General features: G+C 38.5%; 1 protein-coding gene across 1 annotated transcript in view; it reads left to right on the top strand.

The window, feature by feature from the left end:
• COL19A1 (collagen, type XIX, alpha 1) overlaps positions 1 to 26,864 on the top strand; it is a 445,162-nt gene that overhangs the window by 364,331 nt on the left and 53,967 nt on the right. The window contains exons 21-36 of the mRNA XM_010848502.1: positions 4,943 to 4,978; positions 5,972 to 6,007; positions 6,097 to 6,150; positions 6,987 to 7,040; positions 12,961 to 13,014; positions 13,664 to 13,753; positions 14,490 to 14,534; positions 14,640 to 14,717; positions 16,313 to 16,348; positions 16,456 to 16,509; positions 16,610 to 16,663; positions 18,007 to 18,048; positions 20,904 to 21,008; positions 21,097 to 21,150; positions 21,383 to 21,436; positions 26,370 to 26,423. Of these exons, the coding sequence (XP_010846804.1) occupies positions 4,943 to 4,978; positions 5,972 to 6,007; positions 6,097 to 6,150; positions 6,987 to 7,040; positions 12,961 to 13,014; positions 13,664 to 13,753; positions 14,490 to 14,534; positions 14,640 to 14,717; positions 16,313 to 16,348; positions 16,456 to 16,509; positions 16,610 to 16,663; positions 18,007 to 18,048; positions 20,904 to 21,008; positions 21,097 to 21,150; positions 21,383 to 21,436; positions 26,370 to 26,423 (900 nt within the window). The remainder of the gene's footprint in view (positions 1 to 4,942; positions 4,979 to 5,971; positions 6,008 to 6,096; positions 6,151 to 6,986; positions 7,041 to 12,960; positions 13,015 to 13,663; positions 13,754 to 14,489; positions 14,535 to 14,639; positions 14,718 to 16,312; positions 16,349 to 16,455; positions 16,510 to 16,609; positions 16,664 to 18,006; positions 18,049 to 20,903; positions 21,009 to 21,096; positions 21,151 to 21,382; positions 21,437 to 26,369; positions 26,424 to 26,864) is intronic.

Raw genomic sequence — 26,864 nt, 5'->3', positions numbered from 1 at the left:
GGAGAATATCCAAAAAATAGAATTAAGATATTTTTCTTAATCAGCCCCAATTCCATGTACATTGGTTGTCCCTGGCATAAGGAACAATAGATCAGATATTTGGTCATGTTCTTTAAATGAGGTACTGTTTTTACATGTATTACCTCACTTAGTTCATTAAAAAAAAAAAAAACAACAACAACATTCTTCAGATGAGGAAACCGAGGCACAGAAAGGTTAAGTAACTTCCCTAAGGTCCCTAGCTTAAGTTACTTAAGCTAGGAAGTACTGAAACCATGAATCACTCCTAGGTAGGCTGATTCCAGAACCCAGAGTTTAAAAATCACTAAGCTGCCCTGCTATAACTAAAGATAATAGCTAAAATGAATAATAAAATCAGTATATCAAAAGGGCTAATTCAAAAAAAATAGAGAAGTTTATCTTTGCTCAAACAACTACTCTCAGCGTAGTCTCTGAAGTTATTCTAGGTTTTTATAAGATCAAAATGACTTCTTAAATATTACTGAGGCCAGGTTCTTCCAAAATTTAGTTCTTTTGGTGGAAAAAAGTACCTTCAGTATCATTTATATTCAAATGGGACTACCTAAAGAGATGACATGAATCCTAATTACAAAAATAATTTTTGGAAATGGCAATCCACTCCAGTACTATTGCCTGGAAAAATCCCATGGACAGAGGAGCCTGGTAGGCTACAGCCCATGGGGTCACAAAGAGTCGGACAGGACTGAGCGACTTTACTTTCACTTTAAAACAAAACAAAACCAAACCCCACAGCAGCCCTCAAGAATCACCAAGAATGACTTAACAAATGTTTCATCTTTGTTTAAAAAAAAAAGGTAAGACTTTAAAAAAATTTTACTTTTACCTCTTCCCTTGCTGGGATGAACAGAGAATATTGGTTGGCCAGAGATAAAAATGAAGAGCTCACTAAAATGCCTGCATGCCTGCCAAACGGGAACAATATAAAGAGTATTTAATATCACAAAGTCAAATTCTCCTTGTGCTTCAGCTTTAAAAACGAAGCATCTTTGGCGATGACCGTCATTCTCTGACAGCTTTAGAGTTCAGGCTGTCCCCCTTGTGCTCCGAAGTTCTCCTCCTTCAGGGGTCACTTTTGCCGTTGGTTTTCTGTCCAAACCAGTAACAGTCCTTACTGGGGTTCCACACCTGAGAATTTCCAAGGCTTTCTAGGAAATCTCTCTCTCACAAATCAGCCCAGGGTCTGCTGACTGACTGACTGACTCCATCTGCCAGCTGACTCCTACAACTCCACACTTATGGGCATCTCTTCTCAGCTCTTATCTGCCCTTTGCCCCCCACCCGTCTCCCCTCCACACTGGAGCACTGACACCTTTTCTTAATTTCCACATGCTGCGTGGCAAACCAGGGCCCAAGATTTACTAAAATTCTACTGGAATAGCTGGGACTTGTAGAGCAGAGAGAGAAATTTGAGTGGATTAGAGTAGTACCTCTCATACTAAATGTAAACTTGAATTGCTGAAGATCCTTTTGAAATGCTAATCCTAGTTCAGCAGGTCTGGGTAGTGGTTTATTACCAAATCCAAGTTCAGTTCAGCTGCTCACTGCTCATAAGTCAACAGTTGCAGAAGCAAGGGTCAGCAGAAAGGTGCTTTAATCAGAAAAAGTCACAACCTGAGAAGAGGGACTCATGTCCTGAGACCAACTCCCAAGTTTCTTTTCAGCCAGGACAGTTTTTAAAGAGAAAAATGATGGGGGTGGAGGATGGGGGAATGGCAAGAATCTCAGTGAGTCATTGAGGCAAGAGGTTGGAATCTGAATCTTTTTTCTTTCCTTTGAGTGCAGACTGGCTGACTCTTTCTTCAAATGTAATCTTGATGCATGATCTCTGGTAGGATTACTAAGGGGGCCATTAAGGGAGAGAGCTAGTCATTTTTTAATGGCTTAATTCTTCATTCTTTTTATCTAGGAAAAAATCAATAGCTTAGGCAAGGCATAGCATGCATTCAGGACAGCATAAGTCAGGAGTTAGTTTCAATTGCTTGGTGATCTCATTTTTATATTTAGGTTCTTTTGAGTTCAGAGGGGAATAGGAAAGGGGCAAAAGAGCTGCTTTCAGACTGAGCAGGTGTATTTCTCAACGTGCTCAGGCCATGCTCCTGCTGTGGATCCTGGGCCGTGCTATGAGTAGCAAGAACTGGAGGATTTCACAGTTCCTGAAGGTTTTCCTCTAGCTTTCTGTCCTGTTACCAAGGCCCACCCCCTGAAACCATCTTTCTCCCCATCTACCTTACCCTCCCAGCTCTTCTCCTTGTCAGTTCCCTCTTAATCTGTGAATTATCACACCTTCCTTATATTAATACATCTTTGCCTACCTTTCTCCCAGCTTCCCACAGGAAAAAACACAAATTTCACATCATTAGTAAAGCAGCCTAGCTCTCTATGGTCTCAGCCTTTCTATTCTGGAACAGGATCTGAACTTAACATAATAACCAGAATGTCCAAACAGAAAAATAATCTTCATCCAAATCTGAACTCTGAGCCTGAGTAGTACTTTAAATGGCAGTTTGTCCCCTGTTACAGAACATTTACTACATGACTAGGTTAGATATCGGAGTGAAAATGCCATCTAGTTGAACCCCAGGATTTTATAGATAAGGAAAAAAAGGCTGCAAAATGTGAATGACTTGCCCCAGATAGTAGCCACCGGAATTAAAACAAAATATCAGCTCTCTAGATAACCAGGCTCCTGGATTTGCTTTTTCTGCCCCAACTAGAAGTTACTTTAGTCACTGTAGCTTGGCAGAGGTTCTAAATAACCAGTGACATAAGTAATGTAATATAATCAGAAACAAGCAGTTGCAAAAGCAATGCATCCTGTTGCTCACATCTCATTAACTTCATCTCCTATCTTAAAAATCAAATTGATTTTTAGAATTAAGACTGAAATGCAAGAATATAAATAAAGATCTCTATATATCTAATATATAGAGATTATCCAGTAAGAGATTTAATTATGTTGGATAGATATGGGCCATATTAGTCAGAGTAGGTAGGTTATACTAAGCAACGAATTAACCCTGAAATTTCTGTGGTTTTACCTCCAAGAAAAGCTTTCTCTTGCTCATACTGCCCAGCCAGTGTGGTTGGGAGGAGTGAGTGTCCTGCTCCACACAACCCTCAGTAACCAGTCAGCAGGCTGGTAAGCACCAGGGAGCTATGCCCTCTGACTTAGCCACCCCTGCCAGGACCGCAGGACTGGAGCGTGGTGAGTGGTCTCCACACGCCTCAGCCTTCACGTGCCCCACAGCCCTGCCGAATACATTTCACAGTCAGAATCAGCAGCTTGCCCCCACGTAACTGCAGGGAGGTTGGAGACATGGGGGAGAAGACGGGGCCCCCAGAAGTCCCCGGGTCATGAGGTATGACATTTTTCAGTAACCACTCACTGCCTTATGGTGATCTGAAGATCAAATCCTTACCAGGACCTTTGAGAGCAGCATTGCCTAGCATAGCGGTCCTCAGCCTTTCCCTTGACTTTCAGATGCAAAATAAAATGTTTTAAAATGTATGGTTTCCGTCTTATTATCCATTCACTCAATTCACATAATAAGGCAATTAAATTGTAAATAATATCAAACAGACTGAGTAAGTAAAGTCTAATTTTGAAGCCAGGCTGCCTCAGTTTAGATCCTCAATGACTTCTTATTGGTTTTGTGACCTTGGGGAAATGAATTAACTTCCCTGTGCCTCAGTTCCCCCTCTGTAAATGAATGTACTAACAGTAACTACCCTGTTGACCCAAGAGGTTAATTGTATTAATGTATATAATGTGGTTAGAACAGGGTTTAATACATTGTAAGAATTCAATAAAGGTCAGCAATTATTGTTTTATCTGTAAAACTTTAAATTCCCTAATTTAATAAATTTTGTTGGGAGAGCAGAAGTGTACCCCAGAGATGCTATGATAATCAAGGTGAATTGTATCTCTTCATTCACAGATTTTGTAGGCAAGATAAATAAGGGAACAGGGAACATACAGTAGGTGAATGCTGCTTTAGGAGAAACATTAATAACTTAGGGTTACTCAGAACCTTTCTGAATCTCTTCTCATTCTGGTAGTGGGACAATATCTCCCTCACAGCAGTGAAGTGAAGGTTAAATGATATCACGATATGGACCTTCAAGAACAGAAGCTAATACAGGGAAGCCTCCCCATCTGTGTGTGTGTGTGTGTGTGTGTGTGTGTGTATGTGTGGAGGAAGGGTTGTGTTGTTAGTTAACACAGTGACCATGGGGAAAGTGTTGCGTCGTAAGAGGCATTCCTTCAAAGCTTTGACTCCCACCAGAACCTTCAAGCCTAAACCCAACAGCAAGAACCAGTATCAGTTCCACAGACTTGTACAGTTATTCACCCAGTAATTAACTCCTTCATGTCATTTTCGTTAAAAGGAAAGTGAAAATCAGTAAGTATTTTTACAGTAATGACTTATTTTAAACACTAATTTAGAACTCTGGCTGTATTTTTTAAGGACCAACTTAAGTAACTGGAAGAATTCAAATGAATGTCCTTCCACTGATCACTCCAGCATCTTCTCATTCATTCTGCCTCTGTTTGGATGCTTGTGTGTGTGTGTGTGTGTGTGTGTGACCATCTTCTCTTTGAACCACACCAGAGGAGGCTTTGGCCTTGGACCATATTCTAATTTGTCAACCACTCAGGATTTGCAAAATAACATTAAGATGATTAAGTTACTGTTCATTTGGGAATATTAAAGGGTTTTCTAATTCAGTTGCATACTGGTCTTCTAAGCTGCACAGGCAGACAATGTGACATTCTGGATCATTACATGTTTGCAGTGGAGGTCTGAGTTTGACCTGCAGGATTTGTTCACATCCAGGTTTGGAGAGATTATTTTTAAAAGGGTTTATAGTTGATTCTTTTTTCTATGCATTTTCCTAGGGGGAACGCTTTACAAAAGGCGAAAAGGGAGATAGAGTAAGTAGATGTTTTATCACTATCTTGGGTTTTCTATTTCATTGATTTCCTCCTCTCCGATTTCTATCATGTTTACTTTAGAGCCTAATAGATTTGATAAGATAAGCTCCCTGAGGATTCTGCTTTTTCCTCTGTGAATTTTGACTCTTTTATTTAATAAGTATGAAATTTTAAACCTTGTTACAAGTAGTGTTTATTTTCTGTAACACATTGCTATTTGTGATTGGACATGAATGTAATGAAAGATATACACCAAGGATATTTCAGGTACAAAATTATCATGTAAGATAGTTTTTCCAAAATTTGTGTTAATGATATAAATTGGATTTACCAAACAGGATGGTTTTATCAAAAGGATCAATGATAGGTCCTCTCTGGTGGTCCAATGGTTAAGACTCCAAGCTTCCAGTGCAGGGGGTACAAGTTTGAGCTCGACTCTGGGAACTAAGATCCTGCAGAACAGCCAAAAAAACATAAAAGGATCAGTGATTAAGTCATGGAAAATAATTTAATTAAAGTGAACTCTTTGTGGCCAACTTTGTACTCTTCTGTGTAACTTTAATTTTTGTGTGATTTTTGTTTCATTAAATACATGCATCTGATAGTAGAACTTCCATGACATATCAACTTAAATTCTATTCTTTCTTTTTTGCCCTTATCTGAAGTTTTATTTCTCTGAGCTGTAGGATTAGCTGATGACAAACCAGCTAATAACAATGTCAGTTGAGTAGAGGACACAGCTATTGCTAATGGACCATGATGACTACAGTGTCAAAAGTGACATTGGGGAAAAGCTGTTACAGAGAAGAAAGGAAAATAAGAAATGGTTTATTAGCAATTATTATTTTGAGTCATATGTTAGGATGAACCCTTCTTGACTTCATCATGACTTTATTGCATGTCAGCTACTGAAAGTGTAAATGAATTGTAGCATTAGAGACTCTGTCCTCCATCTGAATATAAACACATGTATGGTGATGATTTCATTTACAGGGAGAACCTGGAATAACAGGATCACAAGGAATAAAGGTAATCCCCTGACAGCCTTCTCTTGCATCTCCAACATAATGAGATTGTGAAAATTAAAGTAACCATTTCTTTCCCACCCGTGTGTTTAGGGCGAGCCTGGAGATCCTGGTCCACCTGGTGTAATTGGAAGCCCAGGACTAAAGGTACATAAGATATCACTCAGGGAAATGTGGAAGTTGTTTTGAAGGTATAGCCATTTCTGTGTAAAACAAGGAGCTCTGATGTACCACTCATTTTCATCACAAATGTTGTCAGGGATTTTATCATGTTTTCATAGCGATTCCCCCCACAGACACACTCCCGTATCGGCTGCATTTATTACACACATGGTGCCTCTGTCTTTTGGATCACAATAGGATATTTAAGTACTTTTCAGACCATATTTACGGTACCATCCCTGAAAGCTTTAAGAGTAAAAAATATGAGCCACATCTACGACCCTGTTTCCTTAAAGAGAACAGGATTTATTTCCCAAGCCCAAATTCTGCAGCCCACAGGCACTTGAGTTTCCCACACAGAATTCTATAGGACTGTCCCAAAGGAGACCCACTGCTAGGAGGCACTAGAAGGATCCGTGTAATGTGCCCGACCCATGTGTATGGCAGGTTATCCAGACTCACCTGCTGGTAAGAACATGCATGTGTGCTCAGCCGCTAAGCCATGTCCGACTCTTTGAGACCCCATGGGCTGTAGCCCACCAGGCTCCTCTGTCCATGGGATTTTCCAGGCAAGAATACTGGAAAGGATTGCCATTTCCTCCTCCAGGGGAATCTTCCCAACCCAGGCATCAAACCTGCGTGAGAGCAGACTCATTTGAATGAAAATATCTTGAAACTGTAAGCCCAAAGCACATTTCAGTGTTACACAGAGGAGCCTGGATACTTTTTCTATAGATAAAGGTCACAGCATGTTTTACATATATTCAGGTACAGACTATATTTTTAGCACAAGTAAAGTATTATATTGCCTTCTATTTTAGGGTCAGCAAGGACCTGCAGGCTCTGTGGGACCCAGAGGACCACCAGGAGATATTGTATGTATAGTAGATGCATGTGTCATTTTAAAGACTGTCCGCATCTGTTCATGCAAATGAGTTATACTGCATTTTCCAAGGGCAGGGGTCATCTCTACAACTGAAACCGATCACACTAATGTCAGAGGCTGTTGAGAAGGCTCATATCTCCATTAGTTATGTGAGATCCTTTTGAATATTATTAACCTAACAAATCAGTCTTTGAAACCCAAGTTATTAACATTTCCATTATACATCATTATACATGGCTTTTGATTAAATTCTCCATTCAAGAAAGACATTTCCAAAGCTTCTGTTGTATTCTTGCAGAAGTCTCCAAAAAGGGGGCAAATCTTTTGGCTGAAAATACTTCTATAATGCAGTTGGTGAAAGGTCCTCAGTTTGCATTATAGCCTAGCTTTACTGGACTCACAATTCCCTCTCTCTCTCACACACACACGTACATACGTATCCTCATACCCCTTAAATGCACTGTTTTTCTTGTTTTGGATTATACTTGATTTACAGTATTAGTTTCAGGTGTACATAATAATTCAATATGTTTATAGATTATACACCATTTAAAGTGACTACAAAATAATGGCTAAATTCCATGTATTGTACAATATACCCTTCTTGCTTATTTATTCTACACACAATAGTCTGTATTTCTTAATCCCTTTCATCTATCTCCCCCCTCTCCTTTCCCCCACTGGTAATTAGTTTGTTCTCTATTTGTATGAGTCTGTTACATTTGGTTATATTCATTCATTTTATTTTTTATATTCCACATATAAGTGATAACATGCAATATTTGTCTTTGTCTGACATTCCATAAAGAACAATACTCTCTAAGTCCATCAACACTATCGCAAATGGCAAAATTTCTTTCATTATTATGGTCAAATGGCATTCCATTAAATATATATGATATCTTCTTATCCACTTATCTGTTGATGGGCACTTAGGTTTCTCCCATATCTTGGCAGTTGTAAATAATGCTGCTAAGGACACTGAGGTGCGTGTATCTTTTTGAATTACTGTTTTCATTTCCTTTGAATATATAACCAGGAGTGGGGTTGCTAAATCATTAGGTGATTCTCTTTTAGATTTTTAAGAACCTCCATAATGATTTCTCTAGTGGCTATACCAATTTTCATTCCTACTAACAGTGTATTCAGGTTGCCTTTTTGCAACATCCTTTCAAACATTTGTTACTTGTGGAATTTTTGACGATAACAATTCTGATGGGTGTGAAGTGATACCTTACTGTGGTTTTGATATGCATTTCTCTAGATGATTAGCAATATTGAGCATCTTTTTATGTGCTTGTTGGCCATTTGTATGTCTTTTTGGAAAAATGTCTATTCGGGTCTTCTGCTCATTTTTTAAGCAGGTTGTTTGTTTTTCTTAATATTGAGTTGTATGATATATATATATATATATAGACCTCTTTTCAGCCATATCATTGGCAGATATTCTCTCCCATTCAGTAGGCTGTCTTTTCATTTTGTCCATAGTTTCCTTTGCCATGCAAAAACTTTTCAGTTTAATTAGGCCCTGTTTGTTTATTTTTGCTTTTTTTTTTCCCTTGTCTTAGGAGACAGATTCAAATATATTGCTAAAATTTATGTCAAAGAGTGTTCTGCCTATGTTTTCTTTTAGGAGTTCTGTGGTTTCAGGTCTTATCTTTGAGGCTTTAATTAAGTTTGAGTTTATTTTTGTATATAGTGTGAGAAAATGTTCTAACTTATTCTTTTATATGTAACTGTTCAGTTTTCCCACTTATTGAAAATATTGTCTTTACTGTATATTCTTGCCTCCTTTGTCATAAATTAAGTGACCATTAATCGGTTTATTTCTGAGCTATCCATTCTGTCGCATTAAGCTATGTGTCTGTTTCTGTGCCAGTACCATACTGTTTTGATTACTGTAGCTTTGTAGTATAGTCTGAAGTCAGAGAGTATGATATTCCCAGCTTTGTTTTTCTTTCTCAAGATTGCTTTGGCAATTAGGGGTCTTTTGTGCTTTCATATAGATTTTAGGATTATTTATCCTAGTTCAGTGTAGGGATTGCATTAAATCTGTAGATTACTTTGGGTTGTATGGACATTTTAACTGTATTAATTCTCCCAATCCATGAACACAGGGTATTTTTCCATTTCTTTATATCTTGTTTGGTTTTCTTCATCAGTGTTTTATAGTTTTTAGAATATAGTTTTTTCACTTCATTGGTAAAGTTTATTCCTAGGTATTTTATTCTTTTTCATTCAGTTTTAAATGGAATTGTTTTGCTTTCTCTTTTGGATGGTTTATTATTAATATATAGAAAAGCAACAGATTTCTGTATATTAACCTCATATCCTGCAACTTTACTGGATTCTTTTATTAGTTCTAATAGTTTTTTTGGTGGAGACTTTAGGGTTTTCTATATATAATATGTCATCTGCAAATAGTGACACTTTTACTTATTTCTTTCCAATTTGGAGGCCCTTACAATGGAGAAAATGTTGTCATTGTTCAGTTGCCCAGTCATGTCCAACTCTGCAAACCCATGGCCTGCAGCACAGCAGGCCTCTCTGTCCCTCACCATTTCCCAAAGTTTGCCCAAGTTCATGTCCATTGCATCAATGATGCCATTCAGCCATCTCATCCTCTGATGCCCTCTTCTCCTCCTGCCCTCAGTCTTTCCTAGCATCAGGGACTTTTCCAATGAGTCAGCTGTTTGCATTAGATGACCAAAATACTGGAGTTTCTGCTTCAACATCAGTCCTTCTAATGAGTATTCAGGGTTGATTTCCCTTATGATTGACTGGTTTGGTCTCCTTGCTGTCCAACAGACTCTCAGGAGTACTCCAGCACCACAGCTCAAAGGTATCAATTCTTCAGCACTCCACCTTCTTGTAAGACCAGAAACTACAAAACTCTTAGAGGAGTCAGGCAGAACACTGATGTAAATCACAGCAATTTGGATGCCTTTTATTTCTTTTTCTTTGCTGAGTGCTACGTCTAGGACTTCCAATGCTGTGTTAAATAGAAGTGATGAGAGTGGGCGTACATGTTTTCTTCCTGATTTTAGAGGAAAAGTTTTCAGCTTTTCACCACTGAGTATGATGTTAGCTTTGAATTTGTCATAAATGGTGTTTATGATATTGAGATATGTTCCCTCTATACCAGCTTGAATGAGCATTTGTCATGAGTGAATGTGTAATTTTGTGAAGTGCTTCTTCTGCACCTTTTGAGATTATCGTGATTTTTATCCTTTCTTTTATAAATGTGGTATATCACACTGATTGCTTCATGGATATTGAAACATCCTTGCATTCCTGGAATAAATCCCATTTGATCATGCTATGTGATTACTTTTATATATTGTTGAATTCAGTTTGGTACTAATATTTTGAGAAGGATTCTCACATCTGTATTCATCAGAGGTGTTGTTGTGTTATTTAGTCACTAAGTCACATCCAACTCTTTTGAGACCCTATAGACTATAGACTGACAGGCTCTTCTGTCCATGGGATTTCCCAGGCAGGAATACTGGTGTGCATTGCCATTTCCTTCTCCAGGGGATCTTCTCAACCCAAGGATCAAACTTGTGTCTTATGCTTGACAAGCAGATTGTCTACCACTGAGCCAGCAGAGAAGTCCTTCATCAGTGGCATTGGCCTGTAATTTTCTGTTTTGCTCTGGTTTTGGTATCAGAGTAATGGTGGCCTCATAGAATGAATTTGGGAGTGTTTCTTCCTCTTCAGTTTTTAGTAATCTTGAAGGGTAGGCATTAGCTCTTCATTATATGTTTGGTAGAAATCACCTGTGAAGCTGTCCAGTTCCAGTTATTTACTTTCTGTAATTTTATTATTATTATTATAAATTCAATTTCACTACTAGTGACTAGCCTGTTCAGATTGTCTATTACTTCCTGATTCAGTGTTGGAAAATTTTATGTTTCCACAAATTTGTCTACTTCTTCTGCTAAGTCGCTTCAGTCGTGTTCGACTCTGTGTGACCCCATGGACTGCAGCCCACCAGGCTCCCCCATCCCTGGGATTCTCCAGGCAAGAACACTGGAGTGGGTTGCCATTTCCTTCTCCAGTGCATGAAAGTGGAAAGTGAAAGTGAAATCGCTCAGTCATGCCCGACTCTGTGTGACCCCATGGACTGCAGCCCACCAGGCTCCTCCATCCCTGGGATTCTCCAGGCAAGAACACTGGAGTGGGTTGCCATTTCCTTCTCCAGTGCATGAAAGTGGAAAGTGAAAGTGAAATCGCTCAGTCATGCCCGACTCTTAGCGACCCCATGGACTGTAGCCTACCAGGCTCCTCCGTCCATGGGATTTTCCAGGCAAGAGTACCAGAGTGGGGTGCCATTGCCTTCTCCCCTACTTCTTCTAGGTTGTCCAATTTGTTGGCATGTAACAGTAGTGTTCTTTTGTTATCTCCTTGTATCTTCATGGTAATGGTTGTTATTTCTCCTCTTATTTCTTATTTCTTATTTTGTTTATGTGTTGTCCTCTCACATTTTTTCTTGATGGACTCTCATTAAAAGTTTACCGCTTTTGTTTATCTTTTAAAAAAACACAGATGTTTGTTTTGTTGATCTTTTATATTGTTTGTTTGGTTTTTTTTTTTTTTTTTGGTCTTTATTTCATTTATTTCCTCTCTGATCTTTGTTATTTCCTTCTGCAGACTTTTGGTTTCACTTGTTCTTCTTTTTCTAATTCCTTCAGTTGGTAGGTTCAGTTTTTTATCTGAGATATTTTTCTTGTTTCGCAAGTTAGGCTTGTATCACTACAAACTTTTCTCTTAGAACTGCTTTTGCTGTACCCCATAGATTTGGGAAAGTAGTGTTTCCATTTTTATTTGTCTTGATGTGTTTTCTGATTTCCTTTTGATTTCTTCATTTTCATCCTGGTTTTGTATAGCATGTTGTTTAGTCTCCATGTTTTTGTGTTTATCCCATTTTTATTCCTGTAATTGATTTCTAATTTCATACCATTTGGGTTAGAAACAATGCTTGATACAATTTCTACTCTCATGTTTATTTGGACTTGTTTTGTGGCCTAGCATGTGATTGAGCTGGAGAACGTTCCTTCTGCACCTGAAAAGAATAAGAATGGGTACTCTGCTATTTTTTTGATTGAGTAAATTCACTTTTATATCCCATCTCTGATGTTTGTGTCCCTTGAACAAATTCCCTGGCCTTCTGACATCTTTGGAGTCAAAACCTCTCCATCGGTCCTCACTTGAGCAAAACAAGGAAAATGCTTCTTGGACACTGACCTCTATCTGGCAATTTGATTATGCTCTATGAAACTGTTAGAATCTCTCCTTTTCCCATCATTTTAGGAGCAGCCCCTTGACATCTTGCTTTATTATCAATGCTGCCAGGCTGAGCCTCCAAGGTTTCATCTTTCAGCGCATTTGGTCATTTGGTACATTGAACATTCAGTTCATGGAGCAAAAGTTTTTGGTGCTCCCCCGAGCCATTTAGTGAACCATTGCAGGTGAGCCTAATGGAGAGATCTTACAAGAAAAGAACAAAATGCTGGTGGCACAGGTGGAACCACAGGGTATATAAGAAATGAGGTTATGTGATAGGGCCTAGGCTAAAAAAGAGAACAAAATAAAAAGAGAAAATGCCTCTGTTGCCAAGTCAAAGTAAAAGTATATTTTCTGTTTATCCTGTTTGGGGCAGTAATACGGATGGGCATTTGGTTCAGTTCTCCCTTATTTATTTTTTTTTCCATTACATCCAGGTTTCCTCACTTGAAACAATAAGCCACATACTTTCATTAATGTTTTTCTCTCTCCAGGAGACCAAAATCAGCACATTCCCATATGTTAAAATTTAGTTCTCCTGACAAAGACTCAGAGACAGAAATGTTTTTACAATAAGAAATGTTCTAATTGCTCTTGCCCTTTAATTCTGAATTTTCTAGGGGTTACCAGGAGAACACGGGATCCCAGGCAAACAAGGCAATAAAGGAGAAAAGGTATCGCTTCTGTTTCATTCACTCTGCATGTTAAGTAGCTGAGGATGAGGATGAGATGGGATCATAAGGACTTTGGAGGAGTGAAAGGACAGGACACGGCAGCTGATGTTGCACAGGGGATAGGAGTTCACGTGGACTCTGCAGAAATGGCTTCTCTGGGGTGGTTCACTGTGGCAGCCGGGTGCTGGCTCTGAAACACAATGTGACAAAAGGAACCGCTTTGGAGATGAAGATCTCAGAACTTGGAAAGTCTGCTTCATGCTCAGCTATAGTTATAGACAGCACAGGTATAGACCTAAGAAGTCTCAATCTCATGACATGTTGGAAATAGTATATTAATATGGAACCATTCCTTGAGAATAACTTAAAGAAAATGTAAAAATTACATGACGAATAGATTTTCCCTTCTGTGCATCTATCTATTCACTTACATACATTTCAGGAGACCATAAACATAGCTCTCCACAAGATCCAAGTGCACTTAAGACAACAGTGTCTGTGTGGATTGGGCACTCAGTACACATTGTGAAATGAGTGAATGAGAGAATGCAGTGTGACTGACTGTGATGACAATTTAAAGTATGGTTGCTGCCACACGGCCCACCATGAACCTGAGCTGTGAAGTGAGCATCTTACCTTGTTTCCTCAGGGAGACCCAGGTGGGATTACAGGCCCTCCTGGACTTCCAGGTCCAAAAGGTGAGGCTGGTCCTCCAGGAAAAAGCCTGCCAGGGGAACCAGTAAGTAGTAACCTTTTTGCTGATATTTCCTTTGAAAGTTGATGAATCACTGTTTGTGTACTCCCTGTTTCTGATCACAGGTATAGCAATAAGTTTAGGTCTGCAGAAAAAAGAAGCATTCATCTTATTCTTTAGATCAGAGGTCTAATCTTTTTGGAAATTTGATACAAAGGCCTCTCTTCTGAAGACAATGCACATACACATACCATTTTACATACAATTTTGGAAGATTTATAGCCCCACCCCACCCCCTGAATCTTCTTTAGGGATCGAAGAAGCCTAGTAAAGTATGCTAGTTTTAAAACATGAACCTTCCTTGGACAGTCTTAAACAAACTGCTTGAAATTTCCCTTCTAGAGGCTCTGCATATGTGGCACGTCATCTATTAAAAAAAAAAAAGTCCTTGTGGCTTGGGCTAATCCCAGGACATTTTATGGAAAATCTAAACCATATGCTTATTTCATGTGCCTTTTTTTCCTCATCCCCTTTGACCTTTTATATAATAATAATAAAGTTCTCAATATCAGATGCCTCATTTTAAAGATGAAAACATCTTATATTTTAAAGTAACTATACAAAATTTATAACCTAGTAAAATGTGTATTCTTTTACAAAAAAAGGTTTATGCAAAAAAGATGAGGAGCAATGAAATATTTTTGAGTTATAACTTCTTAAGTGTAAGTAAACTTTTTAGAAAAAGAAAATATATTAACCTCATTTTCTTTTCTTTCTTTAGGGATTAGATGGAAGTCCTGGGGCACCTGGTCCACGAGGGCCAAAGGTAAAATATCAAAGATAATTTTTAAAGAATTAATAATTTGCAAAATGTGCCTAGAAAATTCCTGTCCCTTGAACCTCTCACTAATAGAAGCATCTCATTGCACAGGGCGAAAGAGGACTTCCAGGTGTCCAAGGCTCGCCAGGGGACATAGGCCCCCCAGGGATAGGGATTCCTGGCCGAACTGTAAGTGAAATTCAATCAAGTTCGTGAAACCCGGTTGACCCGCTATTGTGAAATAAGATCTTGTGACATATATGCATAATAGAAAAGAATGAAATGGTCAGAGGAAGAAATACAAAAAAAATGCTAGTCAGAGGGCAAGAATTAATGGGCCTTGTAGTTACATCCTAACACAGAAGGTAGCCACTGTTTATTGACTTACAGATGCTAATCACACATACACTGATTTTCTGAATTATAAAACGTGGACTTAACCCTTTAATCCTCCATTCTATATATTAAAAAGAACCTTTTAATCCTCCATTCTATATATTTGTTCTTTTAATATATAGATTATATATAGATTATATATAGATTATGAGAATGCCCCAATATTAGGTTATTCTATATTACTGTCTGTTTTCAATTAGAATAAAATGAAAACTTAATTTTAATGGAGTGCATATAAATGAGATATCAAAAATCTCTATGTATTATTTTAGAGAAGAGGTAATAAAAATTGTTTGTGATAGTTAAGACAAATAATAGCCATAAGGGTAATAATGACCATTGTATGTATGCTTGTGGACTAAATAGCAGTAAGAGATAAAACTTTATATTTACTATGAAAAAACATAAAAGATTTTTACACAAGAAAAGTGAGATAAATGGTTATTCTAATGACATTAATTTGGGGATTGGCTTTGAAATGAAATTATCCTGAGAGGTAAAAGAAGATGTAAATAGTGAATGGTTGTACTGTGTTTGACTGCTGTTTGATTTTCCAAGGCGAGAAGGTAAAGACCACTGGAGATGGGAAGTTAAAGTAAAAAAGTAGTTTAGGAAATTATTAGGGGAGTGAAGGAGGTTGAAGCAAGAAAAAAATAATAAACCAACAAACCAAAAATAACTTAAACACACAGAATAAATAGCAAGGAAGCAAAAAAGTAGCTTTGACAATATGAATATTTATTTCAAAGTAAGAAGAGAGAATGCAGCAAGCAGGTAGTGAAGTCAGGTACTAGGACCCCAGCTCGTTGCTTACCCAGGTAGTCAGTCACTTCCTCAGCCAGAGGCCCACAGTCATGCAGTAGGGAAGGATCTGTCATCGTTAGGTTCACCGATAATCTTCTATCCCATTTTAGTTTCCCCCAAATTCCAGTTTTCTAACACAGAAAAGAATAATTGATTGAAGTTTTATTTCCTACTCCTATCACTGAAAACCGGTTCTGGCAATTTCTTCAGAGAAAGGACTCACAGTAAAAAGCAGGAAGGAAGGAAGCCTGAGCTGGTTACCCTGTGGGCGGTCAGTGTCTGACAGACAGAACTCAGGTGTGGTGTTTATACACTCATGAGTGTGCAGGAACCATGGCAGGGCCAAGACGAACGTCCTGGGCATCCAAGCGCAGTCATGGTGGTACCTCCAGCACTGCATTTGGTCAGAGGTCTATCTGCCACCCAGAACTCTTAGCCAACTTTGCAGAGAGTTTTCAGGGTGTGTGTGGTGGCGAGCCCCGCTGCTCCACTAAGTACATGACAGTATCTGTTCCTTTTTCCCTTGTGGATAATTTATGGACATTCCCAGCAGAATTATGATCATTGAATCTCCTTCTACTCAGGGCTCCCAAGGACCAGCTGGAGAGCCAGGGATTCAGGTAAGCTACTTAACCAAGCTATTTGGCACCACAAATCCACTTTGCTGACCTGGGGGGTAATTACTAAAGGACTGTCCTTATAAGTATCTATTTTTGCCCTTTTGCAGGGTCCTCGAGGTCTCCCTGGGTTGCCAGGAACTCCAGGGACCCCAGGGAATGATGTAAGAACAATGTTTACCCGCTTCCCCTCTCCCCCAAACCTGTTTTAACCTGCTCTTATGCCAAGGTGCAAAGATTTGAACATGATGTTTCTGTTTTCAGGGAGCTCCAGGGAGGGATGGAAAGCCAGGTCTGCCAGGCCCCCCAGGTGACCCGGTATGTTGACAGACTGTGCCTGATTTATGTATCTTTAATGCACCCAGAAGCCAAACAGCCTACCAAGCAAGTTTTGCTGTCCAAACCAATTAGAATGCTCAGTGACTGCTTGGTGATTTTGTTTATCCCCATTATTTTCTAAAGGGGAAAAAAATTCAAGCTACATCAGCATTTTTGTGTGTGTGGTGAATACTTATTTCATGAGGGCATAATTCAGTTGTACAATTTTGCCCCAAATTGAACCTTGGCATATGTCTCAATCCCATGGAAAACTGAGTTAAAATACATAGCCACAGATTCTGTTCTTTCTAGTGCTAGTGACTAAATGAATTTCATTTTTCTAAATGAATGTTTGCAGATAAGTTTCCCACAATACGGTACATATCTATTGATTCTGTGGCTTTAAAAATGCTGAAATGATTAAATTACAAAACTGCCTTGAGTAGGCTCTTTCAAAATGGGTTTAGGCACTAAATGTGTGTCCAAAGTTTTATTTTAGGTTAAACTTTGCTTTGAGTGACAGTGAAATCCCTTTAAATAGCCTCAGAATCGGCAGTTATAATTTAAGAAGCCATATGGTACATGACATCGTATTAAGAATTTTGTATAATAAAATCCAAATCTAGCCTCTCAGTTCTAAGTCTCACAAATCCTTCTGCTTCTCACACTGTGCAGGGCTTACATGCCTTTATAAGCTATGTGCAGCGAGGTATTTTGGCCTTTAACTCCCCAATGTAGTGAATCATGTATGTATTGTCTGGGAGTCTAAAGCGTTATTGGGATTTATGGTGTCTCTCTGAAAGGACATTTTAAGACACGAGGGAGATTCTGCCTGAGTCTCCTAGTGTCTTATTTTGCCTATCACCTAAGCCACCTATTGGCTCTTTTGAATTCAATGAGGAACAGCTTTAAGAGAAACATCCTGTACTTTCCATATTTCTCAACAGACTGATGATTTGCTTGGCAGAGGAATGGTTTCCTTTTAACAAATGATTTGTCTTTATGTATAATTTAAAACCAATAATATGTTAAGGTTGGCATGACGGTTGCCCGGCATGATTCAGAATTGAAACGATGTGTGTTTCCGTGTTCATGGTAAAGAAATGGTATTTCTCTATTTCTCAAAAATGGTTATGAACTCTGTTAGTGTCCTGTATTTGTTTCTGAAGAGGAAGACTCATGTTAGCCAACCATCGTGATGGCAATGGGAGGCTCTTAGAAGCTTTATGATGAGAAATCTCAGCAGCTCAGCATTTTGAGGGCATACATTTGTTGTATGTTTGTATTATAAGTGCCTGTGTATGTCTAAATAGCTGTATTTGGTTTTTTCTTCTTATCCACAGATTGCACTTCCTCTCTTGGGAGATATCGGGGCCTTATTCAAGGTATTCTGTTGCCGTGTAAGAAATTGTGTGCTAATTTCCAGAAAAAAAATCAGAAAGGAAATCTTTACCAGAGGTTGAGTTAGCCTGAACTAAAATTCCATTTTTTTTTTTTTTTTTAACGGTAGAGCATCTTTCAGACAGAAAAAGGAACATGGATCCATCTGTATCTTGTGCCATTGGTACTAATCCCCTGACTCTCTTCTTTACTGGCCTCTCATATTGGGACTGGAGGGGTGGGGAGCCAGGGTGCAGGGAGGAGTGGGTAGTTCTGAGGTGAGCTGTGAGTTCTGAGGTGAGCTGTGAGTTCTGAGGTGAGTGGGTAGTTCTGAGGTGAGCTGTGAGTTCTGAGGTGAGTGGATAGTTCTGAGGTGAGCTGTGAGTTCTGAGGTGAGTGGGTAGTTCTGAGGTGAGCTGTGAGTTCTGAGGTGAGTGGGTAGTTCTGAGGTGACCTATGAGAGGAAGAGTGCCATTAACACCCTGAGCAGACTGTTTTCTCCCTGGAGTGAGCTCTCTCTTAATGGTGGTCACCACCCCCTGGGCTCTCCACTGTGAAACCCAGTCCTCCTCACAGTATCTGCCCTGGCCAGTCCAGAAGGAAAAGCTGCTCAAGAAACAGCCAGTTTGAAGGCTGAGTTTTATGTCATGGGATTTTACAAAGTGCCTTACAAAATTCCAAAGCTGACAATTACCCTAACACCTGTGACTCTACTAAATAAAAATAATCTCTACCTATTATCCACCTGCTAGGGAATTAATCTCACTGCCATTTTTTTCTGTAATACTTCCCTTTATTTTATTTGTAAAACAGATGGGGGAGGATGATAATGGAACATATGTAGGATATGTATTTGCCTGTTTCTTTGTGGAATGTTAAGATTGAACCCTTTACATTCCACTTAACTTCATGCGCAGTATCTGTCAATGTATGAATGGACAGTATATTTATATACACACACATGGGCTACAGGGCTTCCCTGGTGGCTCAGCTGGTAAAGAATCCACCTGCAATGCAGGAGACCTGGGTTCAATCCTTGGGTTGGGAAGATCCCCTGGAGAAGGGAAAGGCTACCCACTCCACTGGAGAATTCCATGGACTGTATAGTCCATGGAGTTGCAAAGAGTTGGATACAACTGAGTGACTTTCACTTTCACATGGGCAACATGTATATATGTGTGATTTATTTTATATTCCTAGTATTTAGCCCTGGAGAAGGAAAAGGCAACCCACTCCAATATTCTTGCCTGGAGAATCCTGTGGACAGAGGAGTCTGGTGGGCTGCTGTCCACCGGGTCACACAGAGTCGGACATGACTGAAGCGACTTAGCAGCAGCAATACAGTGGGAAAGAATCTGAAAAGATATATATCTATATATAACTGAATCACTTTGCTATGTACCTGAAATTAACACAGCATTGTAAATCAACTATACTTCAGTTTTTAAAAAATCAATTGAATAATCCATTCTAAAATGTTACTATTTATTTCCAAAGTCTACAGATACAGTAATTCACCTTCTTTATACTTTTTGAAACAGGGAAAGCTTTTTGGTTCTCCTAAATCCTTAAGCATCTTGCTACCTTCATAGTTTTTCAGATTTAATAGTTGTTGTCCTACAATTAGGTATGTGTTTCTTAACTCCTTACCAGCACATTAACTAAATGAAATGATCCTGGTGGTCAAATTGGTTTGGGAAACTTTGCACACTCCAACTCCTTCTAATGTTTTCCAGCACTAAGAAGGACCACCATAAAGAGAATTGTTCTAATCCAGCATTTTTTAGGCAAATTGCCTCAGAACCTTTTCAATACCATACAAAATTAGTCTTCCATGGAGCATATGTTTGGAAATCAAACTTGTCCTCATATGCACTGGGTCAAAATATTGGACTTGAATAATATGGACTTTCTTGTCAATTTCTCATCAATGGCAAATTTTAGTTCCCACTTCATGTTTAAAGATTTTTCCACTTGGTTAAAAGGATGAAAGAATAGAGGCTTCTATTGTCCTACCTTTGGTCAATTGTTAAATTTAAACTATCTCCCCCACTCAGTGATCCCTATTTTATGCCTTTCCTGATCATATGTTTATAACAATGTATTTAAAAATAAGCCTCTGTAGAGCTTTACATGATAAGAACTTTTATCTTGTGAGCTCAGACATCTAAATTCAAGCCTTTCCAGATCAGCTAAAGATTACAGAGAAGGGGACGGAAAGGTAATTCCACTTAGATTTCCTATCTGCACTTGGATTTGACTTAGAAGTCAAGTCCAAGTCACTCAAGTAATTATTTCCCACATGAGTGCTTCAACTAACAAAATGTTAGAAAGCTGTGTATAGGTTTCCAACTGATTGGGCTCTCAAGAAGGAAAAATCCTGTCTTCACAGCTTTCTCTTTTTTTCTTTCTTTTTTAAGGATTTATGCTCTTGGTTGTATGAGCTCTGTGATCTTGCTGATTATTCCAAACTTTATTGCCACCTCTTTTTTAACATGCTGCTAAGCATTTGGAACTCTACATCCTTGAATTATGAGTTTATCTTTTTTTTTTTTTGGCCACACCATGAGACATGTGGGATCTTAGTTCCCCGACCAGGTATCAGACCTGCGACCCCTGCATTGGCAGCATGGAGTCTTAACCACTGGACAATGAGGAGAGTGCACTGAGTTTATCTTTTAAGATAGTTTTTGCCCCCCCCAAAAATAGTCATTCTAACCGATTAAATTATAGAATGACATAGCAGTGGCCATCATTCAGCTCTCACAAAGGTTCAGATAGAAGTTCAAATCCAATCAGAGCTCACTTTTATACATTACTGTGATGAATCTCTAAGTGATCTTATCTCTATCCTCATTAGAATTTCTGTGGCAACTGCCAAGCCAGTGTCCCTGGGCTGAAAAGCAACAAAGGAGAAGAATCAGGTGCTGGTGAGCCGGGAAAGTTTGATTCTGCAGCCCGGAAGGTAAGAAGGCGAGGCTTGAGTGTGGACCAGGGGACCCTGGAAGTCCCACATGGTGCCTTCACTTACCTGCGACTGCTCTGTCCTCTAGGGCGATCTAGGGCCACGGGGTCCTCCAGGAATCCCAGGCAGAGAAGGACCAAAGGTAGGGAAATCTCTCTTCTGTGCAGCCTTCAGTTGGGGTTAAAAAAAAAAATCCATTTTAAAATACAGTACCTTTTCTAAAAATATCTTGGAAAAGCCGTTTGCATATGTCATTTATTTGTTTCCCAATTCTGTCCAAATGACAGGCCCCAAGTGTCCTTAGAAGGATATTTTCATTTTTCCAAAGATGACAAAATGACTGAGCATACTAACTAAATGTATTGTCTTTCTAGGGGAGCAAAGGCGAGCGGGGCTACCCTGGCGTGCCTGGGGAGAAAGGTGATGAGGTAACAGACTCCTCTGACCATGGAATCCTCCCACTGAGCCTTCATACACAGGACACAACAAAAGGACATCAGTTTCCCTACAGTTCATGTCTGATGCTAAACAAATAAAAACAAAAACAGTGTTTTTCCCCAAATGTTAGCACATTTTAAATAATATGTTGATGTTTGTTGTCAGTGGTCCAGTTTTTGGGACAAGGAAATTTAAGCACAAAGTTAACATATCAGTTAATTGATATGTTTTCATGCAGGAGGTAAAAATTCTAGGTCTCTCAAGACAAAAGCAAGAGGAAAGAGGAAACTTACTGAAAAGAATCCTAAAGGAGCTCATAGAATTGAAGGGCTAGTTAGCAACCAGCCTAGGGCTAAGGGCAGCTCCAGAACTCAGTAGAACTTCCTGGTCCTCTGTCTTAACGTGACTCAATTTCAATGACCTTGGTCTGTCTGTATCTCTGCTCAACTTTCAAACTCATGGAAGGAAAACACACACACACACACATATCAAAAGGGTCTGCCTGGACTGCTTTTAATCATCTGCTCACCCTCCCACTAAGGTTCAAAGTCAAATGTGCTTTTGAGATGGTGATATAATTTTCTGACTCTCAGCCATGCCGATCTCAGGATAGCATTCTTTCCTGCATAATTCACATTAACTCTTAGAAAAACCAATTAGGATGATGAATTGTTGTTAGTTTAAACAGTTTTGATACTAATAATTCTTAATGAAAGTGGGTAAGCCATCTGGCATATATTAACCTTGATGTTAGTGTAGAAAATCATGACAATATAAAGTAGATGTATTTTTGAGCTGGAGTTATATATTTCACATTATAAATTACCATGTTATTGTTTTTAATTAATGTTGATTCTATTCAAGAAGACAGTAAGGATTGGCTTGTTTTTTTCCAAGTTAAAAATTGAGGAGCAAAGAAATACATTTATTTTCATCCATAAATAAAAGAGTAAAGGCATTTTATTTTCGAAATAAGGAAGAGTTATTGAGCTTTTGCATCTTCATGCTCCACAGAAAGTTGCACTAAAGTACAAGCATAGTATCTGATTTTAATAGTCTAACAGCTTTTAACTGCCTAGGTTCAAGAAGTAGGCTTTAAAGGCAATTGAGAAAGTAATAACAAAAAGATCAGGAAATAATTGGAATTCGGGTTTTTTTTATAAGTGACTCTAAATTAAATTTATTAGAAGTTAACTTTTATTGATTCTGCAGTGAACTGAACCCCTCCTTAATTCCTCCACTATTTTAGTGTGCTTTTCCTTAAGTACAACTTGTGGATTTCTTTAACACAGGGTACACAGATCTTGCACAAGACTCTTAGACATTCAATTCCAGCTAGTTCATAAGGAGATTGTTTTTCATTGTTTCTTCACATCACATGAAAAGTATGAATACACCTGAGGTAATATACAACTCAGTTGGGCCTTTCGGAAGGTATGGGTCAATGCAGTTTGTTTCTCTCTGACAGATGGGAAATACTGAATATTATCTTGTCTTCTTGGACTCAGATACTCCCTGAAATTTTAATTTGTTGATTTGTTGATTTGTTTAAGTAAATGAAACTTTGCCCAAGAACATATATATTGCCAACTGGCCAAGAAATTATCCTATTTTAATACACACATAACAGTCCATGGGGGTCGAAAGAGTTGGACATGACTTAGCAACTAAACCACCACCACCAATATCTAATTACAAGACCTAAGATGTCTGTCCTACCCTTACTGGAAAAGATATAGAATGACATCACACTGTCTCTTTGAGGAATTCCCAATTACTATTTAATAATGATCATAGTCCATTTGGAAACTTAAAGAGAAGAGTTGCCTGTTGTTCTTGCTTTTACAAAGGGGACATTGCCCTCTGTCCAGTCGTTACAGATGCTCTGTCACAGCTCAAGGTAACAAACTGGCAGACACTGATAGGGCACAGACTCACCTCTTACAGTCAGAGGGGATTCTTGCTTGGAATGCAGGTCTTTTTTACAGTATTTTAGAATAATAATCAATAAGTGGGACTTGCAGAATATCTTCAGCCATAAATTGCAGCAGTGGAAAAATAAATATTCTTGATAGCAACTGAGCTATGAATGGTAAAATCAAAATATTAGAACAGGGAAAGAACTTAGTTCTAATGATCCTTGACTATCTATGCAATAAATTTTAATTTGTATTTTAGTTTGGTACAATATGCTAAATTGACTGTCTTACTCTTTAATATGTATTTGTCTTCTTTAATGACGTTCTTGTCTTCTAAAATTATCTTCTTGCCCTTTATACATCCACAGTAACTTTTACCCTTAGTACAGAATTTCAGCTTGTTCAGAGAAAGACTGCTGAGAACGATTTTTTTATTTATGGACTGAGGTTTATTTTAAAGTTTAATGTGGTCATCAAAGGTTAATGAGTCCCAAGCTTATAAATTAGACTACCTAAAGACTCAGCATCTCTAGACTGATTCAGTCTTGAGACTAAAAGTAGCAAAAAGAAGAATACATAAGAACATACATATCTTATACGTGTACATATAGAGAGAATTTTATGAAAATGTGGCTATTTTGAGATAAAGCAATTTGTGGTACACCATTTATAATCTCTAGATTCTTAGAGGTCCATTCCCAAAGGAATTTTTTTTTCCTTTTCACTTATAACCCCATAAACAAGTTAATAGTGGGGGAATAAAAAGAGTCGAAACAGCATGCTAATGTGTACCACCCGCAGATGCATACACGTGTGCGTGCACACACACACACACACAGAGCATTGGCACTGAGGACGAACCCATCTTGAAGAAAGTTTAGATCCACATTCTTTAACACAAGTCTTCTACCCAAGACTCTTATTACAGGAGGCATTTCAGCACTCCCAAGAAGTGCTGCTGCTTTTCTTCCAGCATTTCTTCCCCTCCTATCACATGAAAAACCTGAAGGAATATATGATCCCATTAGGCATTAGATGGACATATTCCATAGAGCTTGATCCTTGATCCCAGTAATGCAGTGAACCCTGACCCTGTGCAACCCTGCTCTTCTAGGGCTCCCATAAACAGCTATGTAGCAATTAACTATGTAGCAATTCTACCATGGTCACTGTGTCTGATATTTACAATGTGTACCACATGTGTTGGAGAAGGCAATGGCACCCCACTCCAGTACTCTTGCCTGGAAAATCCCATGGACGGCGGAGCCTGGTAGGCTGCAGTCCATGGGGTCGCTAAGAGTCGGACACAACTGAGTGACTTCACTTTCACTTTTCCCTTTCACGCATTGGAGAAGAAAATGGCGGCCCACTCCAGTGTTCTTGCCTAGAGAATCCCAGGGACGGGGGAGCCTGGTGGGCTTCCATCTATGGGGTCACAGAGTCGGACACGACTGAAGCGACAGCAGCAGCAGCAGCAACCACATGTGTATTTCATCACAGTAAAAAGAAAGGGAACGTACGATAACAATGAATGACTTGGCACTATAAAAGGATTACTTAGTAAAGAAAATTGAATCCTGAAGAAGTGGAACCATTCAAAATAGAACTTGATACATCATATGGTTATCTGAGATAATAAATGGGTATTTTAAAGTATATTTTTCTCATCAAAGAAGTCATCTGAGTTTCTTATGGAAAATCTGAGAAATATACAAAAAGAGTAAAAGTTACTCCAATTTGTGCTTCTCAGACTGTTGGTAACATGTATACCTGTGATGGATTCATTTTGATATTTGGCAAAACTAATACAATTATGTAAAGTTTAAAAATAAAATAAAATTAAAAAAAAAAGTCCTATTGTGGTCCACAATCTCGGATCCACAATTCCAAAGCTCAAATGCCTCTGAAAACCTGAGAAATTTTTCTCAAGTTTGGATTAAATTTCTTCGGCAGAAAAATGTGACCTGACGTCAAATGGAGCCAATCTATGTATCCCATTTGGTGAGAATATCATGTGTTTTGCAATAGAAATTATTGCGTGTTCGTTAGTGGGTGCTGCCTTAAGTGCCACTGGGAGTATTATGTAATACCAGTATAAGCACATGTGTTTCCTTTAAAACAAATCTGAAAATTCAGTACTCTGAAACACATCTGATATAAAGTTTCCAGATAAGACATTCTGAGCCTCCATCAGTCTCATCTCTCAGGAACTGCATTTCTAATTTTTTTAATAATTTGGACCTTACCCTATGTAACATTTTGTAACTTTCCCTTTTTCTATATTATTCAATAGCTTTTGAAATATTATTTTAATAGTGAAATAGTTCATATTTTGAGCTTATTTAAATTTAATATTCTGTTGCTGACATATCTGATAAAGGAGCAAATCAATTACATAAATTATCAGTTAATCTTTGCAATTCTTCCTTGAATATATAAATGTATCCAGTGTAACTAGCATGATGCTACAAATCTAAGACAGAGCAAGAGAGGCTTTGTGTTCACTTTTATGCTTAAGCCACTAAAGGATTCCAAATTTAAATTCACTGATGAGCCAAATTTCTCAAAATGAACTGGCCAGCTAAACTAAATATGATATCATAACACAGATTCCATTGTTCCACTAGTTGAATGAAGCGTTCATTTAATCATGTATTTCTTTGATGGCATTCTGCTCCTCTGAAATTTGTATTTTCATGCTTTAGCAGTGCCGGCTTCTCAAAGATGTTATTGATGATTCTGAGGATATGTGAAATGTGAGATCAAAAATATTCAATGAATCATCAAACACATTAAATTATGCTCATTACAGATGCCATGCATGCCACAGCATTTTAGCTCAACATCCTTATTCTTAGAAAGTGGGTCTTTGCACATGACAAACACCTCGTTTCTTGATTAGCCAACATAGATGTTTTGTTTTCAATAGTCAAAATATTTGCTGAGCTAAATGCTTTGTTTCCAATGAGATAACAGATTTTATGGCAGGAACTCTCTCTTCTAGGGTCTTCAAGGAATTCCAGGCCTTCCAGGTGCTCCTGGCCCTACAGGACCGCCTGTAAGTATTTGCTACAACTGTTTCACTCACAACTCCTGTCTGCTGAGATGATGCCATGAACTAATACTCCTCCTTGCTTTTTTGTTCTCCATTCCTCCATGTAGATTTTTCAAGCATTGCCTGGAAAAGTAGCATCTGATGTCTCGGATTTTTGTTAGTGTTACCTGAGGCTGCTAGGGGTTGTGGAGACTTGTCTGTGATTAAGCAAGTCAATTTGAATAGAAGTTGGATATAGAAGAGAACATTATCTCTTTTAGTTATAATGTTTTGGCATTGACCTTTGGGATACTCAGATGGTTACACCTTACATGTTAAGCACCATAAACTAAGAATTCATTCTCTGGATGGAAAAGAAAAAAATGGGTCAGGGATTATCAGATTCAATTTCATTTTATTCAAATTTATGAATTAAAATATGCTCTGCTTTAGTTGGCACCTTTT

This window comes from Bison bison, unplaced genomic scaffold (genome assembly GCF_000754665.1).
Source record: "Bison bison bison isolate TAMUID 2011002044 unplaced genomic scaffold, Bison_UMD1.0 scf7180017864268, whole genome shotgun sequence".
In the NCBI taxonomy this organism is placed as follows: Eukaryota; Metazoa; Chordata; class Mammalia; order Artiodactyla; family Bovidae; genus Bison; species Bison bison.
This window is presented reverse-complemented; position numbering and strand designations above follow the sequence as displayed.